Raw genomic sequence first — 12,510 nt, forward strand, 5'->3', positions numbered from 1 at the left:
TAAATTTTGATTTCATTAAAACCCATCCATAGTAGTGTTTTTTTTTCATAATAAATCGTAGTATTAATTTTACATGCAGCTTGGTTAAGATATGTCTTGAAGTCCTTAAAAGGTGAATAACCTACTCAAGCGTACATTGTACATTGCATTTCGTCCGAACAAACCAATCGTATTCAAGAACAAGTCAAAATAAACATTGGCAGCACATAAAATCATCGCTACCGTTGCATACTACAACTTAGATGAAAATAAACATTTACTAGGGCTGCCACTACTATAAAAATAATACCTACTTTTTTATACTTTTTCAATTCGATAACAAAACATTGAGGTGGCGATTTTTACTTTAATCAATTTTGTTTTTATTGCATTTTAATGATAAATTAATATTTGAATATGTCATCCCTAGGAAGCCCTGCATACTGTGTTGCACATCACGCAACTACTAGTTCTCACTCTGTTACCATTTTTTAAATTACTTATACCAAAATATGCTTAAAAGAGTTTATTGCTATTTAAAAGTTATACCGTACATTTGATGTATTATTTAAATACTGTATTATTTTTTTCAAGTCCGAAGGTCGAATGCACATTTAAGTAGAGGAATGTAATAGACGCTCCGATACCTACGTAAAGATATTTCGAAGCCTTAAATCTACTAATACAAATATTGACATTGACTACACATTACTATTAAAATGAAGTGTAACAATTAATTACTAAATCTAAGTGAGAACTCAGAGTTGGGGACACGCGGTTCAAGTTACACTGGACGTAGGACGAGGAAGTTATTTTGAATGCACTTTACAGCTGATATTGATTGTTTACAACTTGATCCCCTAAACACGTGAAACATATCGCTTCCATTTATAGCAACATTTCTTTGGTATGAGTAATTTTGAGGAAAGAAAACTTTTGTGGTATTTATTTTATAAAATTTTCTTTGTATATAGACATGTTAAAGGAAAATAATATACACAGGTATTGGAATGTTCTTATAACCTTAATTTAAAATGTAATACCCTCTCATAATCACTACTTCTTCGTGCAATATATAAAGTAAATAACCTAATTGATGTAGCAGCGGACTACCTTAGTTCTTTGGATAGTCCGATTTATTTATTTATTTATCTACATACACAACAGCTTAAAATTATCTTAAAATAGTAATAACAGCGGAAAGAATACATACAAGTGATAACTTAGCTAATAGTGTGTATAACGACATTATAAGTAGCCAAAATGATAGTGTAAGAACAGACATTATACATTACTTTATACCTGTGACTTATGTTATATTAATATTACAAATAATTTTGTTTTTAAAGTTCTTTTTTGAAAAGTGAAAAATATCTATATTATTAAAGTTTTCATTATAAAGGTGAGGTAATCTGGTTAATATAGAATTTTTTCCATAGTTTGTTCGGTGATATGTTGTATAAAATAATACGGTATTTCTAGTACGTTTTTTAGGAGTGCAAAATGTTATACGGCTTAGTAATGTTGGATGATCTAATTTATGTAAGATATCGTAAAGTAAACCCATATCTAATAGGAGCCTTCTATCGGATAACGGTAGTAATTTAAAGTGCTTGCAATCCTCCCGGTAAGTGGAACGTTGCCTATGACATTTAAAGTTGAGAATTTTCACAAATTTCTTTTGAACATGTTCAATGGTATCAATATAGATCATATACTGCGGAGACCAAACTGAACAACAATATTCGAGGAGGCTTCGGACGTAGGCGTAGTAGACGACTTTAAGGGCAAAGGGGTCAAATGCTACATATATTATAATACGCGTGGTCTAACGTCACTTTTGGTGTTTCTTTAACATCGTACGTTTTCGATCCACTTACGCGCGTGTCATACCTACAAATAAAATGCACTTTGCCGCAGTTGCATACCACCGGCTGACCTACATTCACAACGAGCTCTCCAGCCGCATCCGTTTCATTAAAAATAGCTGCTTTATACGCATTCGGTATCTTCTCCACACCCCACCAACCAGCTACACCTCCCCCCTTCGGCTACACCTTCCCCCACTCTTCTAAATAGGCGGATGCATTTTAATGGACGTAAATAGAATAATAACAGTGCTTTTGTGTTAGCTGCATTTTGTAATGTTTTGGCTTATCTGCTTATTTAATTGATAGAAGTTCCTTTACAGTCTCTAATATAAAATTATATTACATACATACACACAAATTAATCTAAAATGAATTAAAAAGAGACTCTAGGACCTAAGTATCTATTAAATTTGTATCCCTAGATTTTAGGAGATAAAAACAGCGCGTACAAGTATGAATCAATGGACGCGGTCAACTATATAATACTAGCTCTTGCCCGCGATTCCGTCTGAGCTGAATAAAAAAAAATAAGAAGTATATGTGTTCTTCCAGACTATGTTCTACTTCGGTGCCAAATTTCATCAAGATTCGTTGAGCCTTTCTAGTGATACTTTCTAACATCCATCTATCTAAACTTTCGCATTTATAATATTGGTACGAATGAAAAAAGTGATTTCTGAAGAAGTGTGTTACAAATATAATATGAAAACTTTGACTGTTATTTATATAATATTGAATACTGGTTTAAAATATTAAAGTAAATAAGCACAGGATAGATGAAGTCTGATATTTTGATGCGGAAGCTTAATTAAAAATTTCATTACCGCATGAAACATCGTCGAAAAACAAATGGTGTTTGATTGGAAAATTTCCATTTAATTAACTGGCGAATACGAACTGACGGCTATTTTAATTAACGTAACGATATTTTGTGTATACTTTTAAAATAAACGATTTATAACATATGGGTAATTAATCTGTATTGCATAGTAAAATTATTCTATACATAGAATTTAGTCACGGGATTTGTATAGATACATTTATAAAAGAATTGATGCGTTATTTAAAAAGATCTGTTAATAATTTATATCAATAAATAATAAATTGTTTAAACTTTCCTGAGGTAAAATGATAAAATAAATAAGAACGGCTTAACTCACGTATGATCTTCCGGTGACGGCACCGACTATTTTCGGACCTGTCGGAGGTCCATCTTGGATGGACATTAAACTAGTCGGTGCCGTCATCGGAAGATCATACGTGAGTCAAGCCGTTCTATATTAATTTACAACATATATTATTAGTTCCTTAAATTGAAAGCTCGTACATTTCTATTACTTCGATCTCTTACAGGTATATGATTTTATCAGTACCTATAGATCGCGTAATTTATGTAAATACATACTATGTTATGTAGGTAATGGTAGGGAAACTACGCATATTGTTATAGGAAAGTTGCTATTTGCATATACGATAAGTTATATGCGTTAATTTATTCATGGTACATCGACTTTGATCTATGCAAGACTAAAACAATGTAATAAAAATGTTCATCAGCGGAAAAGAACGGAATACTTTCTATTTGTATTAATCTATTTTGGTCTTTGTTTCTTTCTATGTAAAGGTCACAAAATCGGTGAATTGTAATAAAATTACGTACTCAGTGCACATATATTATATTGCAAAATTAAATTAATAAGTATTTGACAGTTTAATATCCAAGATGTAGATCAATTTAAAGTACGATAGTTAAATAGCAATTAAGAATTTAATAACGACAGCTTTTTTTCAATATTTTCGTAATGTTAATTGTTATTTTGCAAAAGCTTTTAAAGTTGACTAACTTTGAATAAGCCAATGTAACTATTAACCCACTAAGATTTTCCATGTGACAATAATAAAAATAATACTTTGTCAGATTTAGGCTATAATGTGGATACTTTTTATGTTATTGCAATGATGACCTTGTAAGCAGCAATTAAATTGTTCCTTAAAACATTGAAGTCAAGATTCTTAAATGAATCACTTCTTCGAAAGAAAGAAAATCATTAAATCGTTTCTTTGTATGTAGAAAGATAAATCACTTGTTTTATTTCGAAGCTTGACTTTGAGATGTTTGTTAATTAGGACAAAGGCTAATGTAATAAATGTATGTAAGTTTGCAGTACGATTTTGCCAGAGAACGGGTCATGCTCTTCGACGCACGACGTCCTAAATGCTTAGGATTCCACGAAAAACCTAAATTTAATATTCCTCTCAAGTTGCACGTGTTAAAGGTAACCGCCGCCGTATGATGTCATATACCAGTTTTTTTGTACCGTGTTATTTACTCAGAAATAAACTCGCGAAAAACATATTGAAGAACTTTTGGATTTTTTGTATTAAGCAACTTTTAGGTTTAAATAAAGAAGTCATAGTTTTCTATGCTGCAATAATATTTAAAAACATCATTTATAAGTCAAAAATTCTACTAAAGTTTAACTATGAAAAACAAAGAGTTAAGAAAGCATTAGAATGGCTAAAAGAAATAGCTTATTGATTTCAGTGCCACATATCGTAAAAATTGATATGTTAGTCTTTAGCACGAATTCTTTTTTAAATATCAATAAAGTCACAAGTGGAAGTATTAATAAAATATCCGTTATAATGCTCAGCAGCTGGATAATATTTAATAGTGTCTATTATAGTTTCCAGCACTGAGATCCGGTTGACGGAAATCGAATTAGGGTATCCTGTCCTTTGATCGTTATGTTGCCATAAAATGATCGCACCGATGTGACATTGATGGAAAGTATTGGTATGGGATTTTAGAAAGATATTTATGTGTTGGTTGAATTGAATAAATTGTTAAATTTATTTTGTGTATTTTTTAAATTCTTTTTTTAGTTCTCGAGTTTATTTACCTTTGAAAAGTAAAGTAGTTTATTATACATACTTATTATAATTAATATCACAATTTCACACTAACGTTATGTACATATATTCGATATTAAACGTAATAAATAAAGAAAAAATACATTAAAAGATAGTTTGATATTTTAAAAACATAAAAAGTCAACCGTCCTTGAATTGGTACGCTTGCTTACGATATATTTGTCGGTTAATTTCTCGACGTATGATTAAGCTCACCTTCGAGTCTGTTTCGCGTAATTTACAATTTACGCGATGTAGCAGTTGTAAACAATGTACAAAATATTTAACAGTAATAAATTAAAAATAAAAGTATGAGGACGATCAAAGTCCGAATATGAAACAAAAGGCATTCGTTTCATTTGAAGACGATCTAAGTTTTTTGTGTCCACATAAACTTATCCGTGTTATAATGGTTTTTAACTACTAACCGTGGGTTTCTGAGACCAAAATATCCGTTTAACAATATTGTTATCTCTGTTTTATACAGAGCTTTTGGTCTCAAAAACTCACCATAATAGAGATTCCTTGTAAGAATAATTTCTAAACCATGTTTAATTTATATTGTTTTTATTAAACATTGTACGTTTACTCAAAATTAAACCATATTCTAAGAGTTATAAGATCTTAAATTAATTAGACAGATACTTAACCTGTTTTCTTGTTCTAAGTCATCGCTTTAAATTATTGCTTTTACATTCAATAGCTTTCGATTTTAGATTGTTAGCGCTTCAATTTTATACTATTAAATATAATTTATAGATCCTCATTAAAGCACTTCTATTGATCACAACTTTTTTATTTACCTAAGGCATTTATTTTATAAATGTGGGAACTGTGAATCAAACCTTGGTCGTTAGTGTCGTCAACGACACACTGGGTCAAAGCCCTGCATGCTAAGATGTCCACCCTAATCGTCCGAGGATCTACAAAGTTAATATCGTTTGTACTTGACACGCAAAAGGTTCACATAAAGTAACACAGTCACGCAATTTATGTAATGACCTGACCTGAATCAGGCTGCAAGTGCAAACTGTTCGACGTTCGACGACCGTGGAACTGCTGGCGGGTAATCGTTATTTTGAGCTTTTTGATTTGGAGCTTTTGTAGTTATTACTCCACAACATGTTTTGGATTACTGAGTATGCTTTTTAGGCCTCTTAAGTTTGTAACGCAAACGCATCCACACCAAAATTATTGTTACTACTATTATTGCGACATGAATTTTGAGTTTTAAATAATATTGAAAAATTTGGTGACCTATTTTTTACATATTATATTGATGATGTTTAACTATGAATCTGGCATTTATCTTCTCAATACATTTAGAAAACTGTTTTTTTAATATTCACGGAATAATTTATTTAGGGCCATAATTTCCACATTGTAATCTGGCATATCACATAATGCCTCGATATCAGACTATTGCTCTCACATATATTCCGATATGGAAAATTGAGGTGTAAAATTTTCTCTGTAGGCAAAACAACCTGCACAGAGGTGTGATGCTAACCTATCATTATAACGCCCAGGTACAGGTCTCAGCGAAATCTGTTATTAGATACGCACCGTATCCACATTTTAATAGTTAATCTTTAGGAACAGTTTTTATCGTATGAAAAACATAAATGTTATTGTATAATGAACTTATTAAGGACTTTTTTATTCTTTTAAAACGATGCGAGTAATTTTATTACCAAAATAAATTACCTAGCTAGCTAGCAGTAGCTACTAGTACTTACTTGTGATTGTTTGTTTGTTTGCATCGAATAGACATCGTAACAACTGAACTGATTTCAACAATTCTTTCACTGTTAGGAAGCTACTCTATTCCCAGGGGACATAGACTATAATTATAAGTACTAGATTTGTTTTTTATTCCTCGCGGACGAAGTCGCAGTTAACTTTTAGTTATAAATAAATATAAATAAAACTGTCACCGGAACTATGGTTCATATTTCACATGTATTTTCTGTCCGTGCTTAAAATTCGAATACAAAAACTAATACATACAACATCGGAGATTACGAGCCAGTCGCTAAACATACAATAACTTACCGCGCCCGTGTGAAAGCGGCCGCTCGTTAAACAAAAAAGAAGTACTACAGTAGCGACTTCGAATACGACACTACGCCATAGTGTATTGCATGAATAAGTCAGCGTTACAACTACATCTAAGATGTTACCAAGATGTCTCCCTATCGCTGTCTCGATCAGGTTAATATTCTGGTAAAATGTTACCTACTCTTTTACCATTATGCTAGTATAGTTTAAAGATATACAAAATAAACCATACTAATTATTTTAATATTATAAATAAGAATGTGTAGATGAATGGATGGATAGATGTTTGTTTGAAGGTATCTCCAGAACAGCTCAACGGATCTCGATGAAATTTGGCATATGTGTACATACATAGTCTGGAATTATAGGTTACTTATTACGTTTTTGTTTTATTCCCCGTGGACGGAGGCGCGGGCAACAGCTTGTTATCCATAAAGGTCGAGTGCAATACACAAACTCCTATCAAAAGAAAAAAATCCCTTCTCAACTTATGTAGTAAAAAATATACAAAGAAAACCTTTTAATTAAGTGTTAAGTGTATAATTTAAAATTTTACTTTCAATTTATTTGTAAAGATTTGTTTAAAATATCATATGTTTTATTTACACAACAGTTGACAGTGTTACAAGTTTTACAGCTGTACTTCTCTACACTGTGTCATCAGAATAGATTTTCTCGTGCACGTGGAAAGTATTCAATGATGTTGACAGGAAAGAAGCCTCACTTTCCACTCCATTAATTTGACAATAATGACTACTCATTACTGAACGTCGGTTCTCAATGATTCAAAAACAACTGTTACTTCAATTCACAGGCTTTAATTTAATTATCAATCTAACGTCTTAGTTTGATTGGGGCGATCAGAACCAAGAGTCAATGTTCTATGTCCAGGTTAACTGTCTGTCCATTGCCGTAACAGGAACAAAATCATATTGTTATCATGGCCCTAAAAGTGAGACGAGGTGTAATTCTTCGTTAAATCTATATACGAGTATATAAAAGAAAGTCGTGTTAGTTACACTATTTATAACTCAAGAACGGCTGAATCGATTTGACTGAAAATTGGTGGGCAGGTCGCTTAGAACCAGGAAACGGTTTTCTATTTTTTATTTCGCGCGGACGGAGTCGCGGGTAAAAGCTAGTTGATTGTATACTCAAATACGTAGAAAAAAAATCGGAGCATATTTGTGTGTAAAAACTATTAAACGTGGGTTTCTGAGATAAAAGTCTCCGTTTAATAATATTTATCTTTGTTTTTTTAAAATTTAATTAAATTATGTTGTATACGGAAATTTTGGTCTCAGAAATCCACGATAAGTCTACTGGCTATCGTATTATATACATTCCATATAAGAACAGGTTAGTTATACAAGTCCAGATAAGACAATGTTCACGTTAATTTTTCTTCAGCATAATTTCTTAGGCGATCTTTACAAGGCCATGTGTTACAACTTAACGTTTCTTAATGAGTGTTATTTTCCAAGACCGATATAAATATACCACCCCGTATACTGAAGTAGCTATTACAAGTGATTAGGGTCGATAATGGCTTGTCAAATAAATAATCGACACAACGTGCTGTATAAGATTGATCGAAGTGGTTTCCTGTGCCTTTGGAGACCGGCTTTCCATTGATCTCTTTACTTACCTACTGGTTTGGAATGCTAATTTTATTTTGCGTTCTTATTAACGTTATTTCTTTGGAATAGAGGCTATATTCGCTTGTGCGATTTAAGAAATATTTTGTTTATTGCGTGTGGTCTTTTGATGTGCCAGCTACTATCTTAAGGAGGAGTAAATAAAATTATGAAGCCTGTTTGGAAGATAAAAATCATATACCTAGATGAACGACTATATTATTTTTTGATGATATAAAAGTAACATGAATATTTAAAAGTATTTGTCGTAAATAAATCTATATTTTATTATTAATCCATTAAAAAAACGGATTAAATTTTGCAGTTTGTACCGATTCAAATTTCATAGATTTATCTTAAATACCTTCAATCAAATTAGAGAGGGGACTTAACAAGATTAATAGAAGGTCTTGGCAAGTAAACTGTACGACGAATTCATCCGTTGACCGTAAAAACCGCAATGCAGTGCATTTTGCGGACAACACTGCATCATGTTAAAAGTTTAATCTGCAGAAACGAAAAAGTATAGTTACTTTATTAATAAACTTGTATTTTTTATGAAAATTGTTAACGAATATATTACTGGTTTATACGCCAATTTTTGAACAAACATTAGTGATGACCTTTCATATCGATGTTTTATAGCGGTTTTATCGATTTGTAAATAATATTTATTTATGTCGGTCAACGAATCTAAAACATCGAAACTAATCGGTCAACTGTGTCTCGTTCGAGGTAAACAATCGATCTTTTATTGTGATATTCGTGTCCGTTGTCCGAATGGTTGTCGATATTTAATACGATCGGACACCGTTATGTTTGCCTAAAACAAATCGACAGAGTCACGAATCCGTGAGACTGCACTGACCGCAGAGACCTCTGACGGTCAGGGAACTCAATGTCATATCTGTAAACAGTTTAATTGCATTTTAGATTCGATAAACATTTATTTTTCGATTATTTTTTGATTATTCGATTAAGCTGAATGTTGTATAATTTAAAAATTTGATTAACAATTTAACTTTCTTTATTTCCTATAAAAGTGCAAGGATTAACACCAAAAGCTTATTGCCCTTTTATTATAATGGTCTGTGTGCATGTTATTTCGAAACCACATAGCTCGTTCCCGAGTTTAATCAGGCTTGCAATTTTTAGTCCGAAAATGTTACATGAATTTTCGCAGCATAGTCAATACAATGTTATAATATTGCGGCATTGAATCAGGCCACTGCAGACTCGTCCCACATTCCGTTTTATTCAAGAGTGTCGCGTCAGTAGGATTATGGTCTCTATCTACTGGAGACCGGCTGGTGTTTAGTGAATAGTTCCCTGGAGCGTTGACTCCCAGTAATTTTGATACCGCCGCAAGGGAATCCTTTTCGGCGGAATTTTGCATTTGTTTTAAAATTTTAAATTACGGATTTGTGATGGATTTGGATAAGCTTGTATTATTCTTAGGAATTTCTAGCTTTTGATGTTAAACTGCTTACTCTATACAACATTGTTAAGAAAATGAACCAAACAAAAGTTATTGTAAAAATCGTCTTTTTATAATAGTTAACGTCCTCAACCAAATAATGTAGTTTTATAAATTAAACTTATTTTGCGTTGTATGGTTTGTTGCGATATATACATTATAGATAACTTAAGAAACAAGCTTGCTATTTAATTTATATAATTGTATTTTGCATGCATGAGATATGAAGTCGTATCCTCAATAAAGTTACATGGCACAATTAAATATTTCAAAATTCCCTTTTCTATACTTCCTCAGTTTTACAATTGAACTCACCACCGCAAATGACGTCAGCGAGGTTTGTCTGCACACACTGGTGTGTGACAGCGCCATCGCGTACGGTCGTGATCTCGCCGTACAGCTGGTGCAGCGCCTCCTGGTCTGACATTAGCATCGTCCTAGGCGAGGAGCACTCATCCTCGCCGTGCTGGTTCCTCGATGAAGACCGCGACCGCGATCGCCGTCGTCTGAAGAAAAGGACAAGCTAAATCAAGTCACTGACTAATGTACTATATTCAGAATAGACTTTTCAAAGAAGGAAAAACGTATTTATTAGATCAGGATAGACAAGCCGCAAAAAGTTACAACCCAAAGCCGTTGTGATGTTTCAAAACGTAAAGTTTACATTACTACTATAGTGTTTTTTTAAATAGTCGAGCACAGTCGGTATAAGTTACATAGATTCACGAAAGCTTTCTCAGTGCGGTAAGCTAAGCTTCACTTTGTCTAGACTTTTAAATAATTGTATCCAGTCTGATAATGCAATTAAGCTACAAATGACCCATTAGATGAAACTGTTGCAGACGTGATTGTCTACAGGCTGTCTAGACGGCCGTGTGGCCAGAGATTAAATTACTTAGGGGTGTCTGATGGGAACAATCTCCATTAATGCGAAACATCTGCGTACCGCACTCGAGTTCCGTCTACTGTTTTATAACATGCACTGTTCGGTGCACTTGTACTCAAGATGGAAACTAAACTGGAATACTTATTTATATTTTAGCAATGATTTTGATATAATAGACACATTGCCAATTTAGTTTTCAATGCATAGTTTTGATCATAAAGTCAACTTTCAGCAAATGTCGTAAATTTCATTTACTTGACTTCCTATATAGTAGTTGGACTAATAAACTTACGGGATGGCATAAAATTAGCATACGGTAGACATTGCAGACGAATTCCGTATCACGACGACTTACTTTTGGGATGCTAAGTTTCATTCAATCTCCATTTATACAACGTTAATGAGGTTGGAAGGCCATTTATTTTGTTAACTTCCAGTTTGGCTTACATCAAACTAGTTATTGATGTGATCGAGTAAACTAATGGAATAAATTTAATTTTGCATTCAATGTTGTCATGAAATACGAACTATTGCGCCATGCTATGATTTTACTTTGTAACATTTAAGAATCGTAGTGTGATAATCACAAATACACTGAAGTATGAGGTATGGTGGTAACTAAATGAATCGTCGACATTCGTAGCCGAAGAGGCAAATTTTTAGCAGTAAATCATGCTGTCTAATCTCAATGACTTTATAGAGAACAGAAAGCTCATTTTAAGATAAAACAAAATTTTAATGACCAATAAGTTACATAATTTAAAAAAAAGGATAGAAACAGTGCGAAGTGTACTTAACGTAACAATTATCATTTCTTTTGTTTACTAAAAACCTATTTTCTGCACTTTCAAGTTCGTTTAATATTCATGACATGTACGTTAATAATGTACGCCTAGCATTCTGAACTCTAACTTCTGTCAGTTAAGCTCAAAGTAGAATGAAATGTTTAAATTTTGGTCCCTTGGAACCGGATTTTGTTTCAAGTGAAGCGACTCCCATGGTTTTTGTGGACACCGTCAGCTGTCACTCATAATAACACAAGTGTCCTTTATGCCTGTTCTTGCGACGACACAGGTGACGATAAACAGCCTGTGTTCGCGTAAACAAAAATAAAGGTAACCTTTCGTATTTTTTGCCACGTTTGCGTGTGGTGTAAATCGTGTTTTTATCGGCGAATTTTTTTTTATTATCGCCTGTGTTTTTGCTTGTTATATTAATTTAAATAGCAAAGCCTGTATACGTTACTATATTAAGTCTTGCCGTCATGATTTTAAAAAAGCAGAACATAGAGTAATTGTAAATAAATCTACGTCCGTTTCATTTAATTACTAAAGCGATGTCAGAAAGTAGCAAAGCCTGAACATGAAGCAAGGTCGCTTTAAACGATTGAGTAATTGAACGATTAGGATTGCATTTAAATTTAACACCCACGTAGAGTTTATATCTGGGCTAACCAAACAAACTGATTATTTCGTAATACACAAAAAGCAAGATTTAACGACCATGTTTCCATAAAAGTTATAAGTTTAAATAAAAAACGTTTTATTGTCATCACAATTTGGTCACATTGAAGTTGTATTGCGAGTATCGAATAGCTTTAGATTTCACAACTTACTTTCCAGACCTCAGTTTATTACATACTAGCTGTCGCCCGCGACTCAATCCGCGTAGATTAAAAAAACATAA

The 12,510-nt window shown here is 32.7% G+C and overlaps 1 protein-coding gene across 1 annotated transcript in view; it reads right to left on the reverse strand.

Annotated features, from left to right (window-relative positions):
* The window catches only part of LOC106709339, a 138,036-nt gene that overhangs the window by 6,418 nt on the left and 119,108 nt on the right, over window positions 1-12,510 (reverse strand). Inside the window, exon 6 of the mRNA XM_045678452.1 lies at window positions 10,254-10,444. Coding sequence (XP_045534408.1) covers window positions 10,254-10,444 — 191 coding nt within the window. The remainder of the gene's footprint in view (window positions 1-10,253; window positions 10,445-12,510) is intronic.

This window comes from Papilio machaon, chromosome 6 (genome assembly GCF_912999745.1).
Source record: "Papilio machaon chromosome 6, ilPapMach1.1, whole genome shotgun sequence".
Taxonomy (NCBI): Eukaryota; Metazoa; Arthropoda; class Insecta; order Lepidoptera; family Papilionidae; genus Papilio; species Papilio machaon.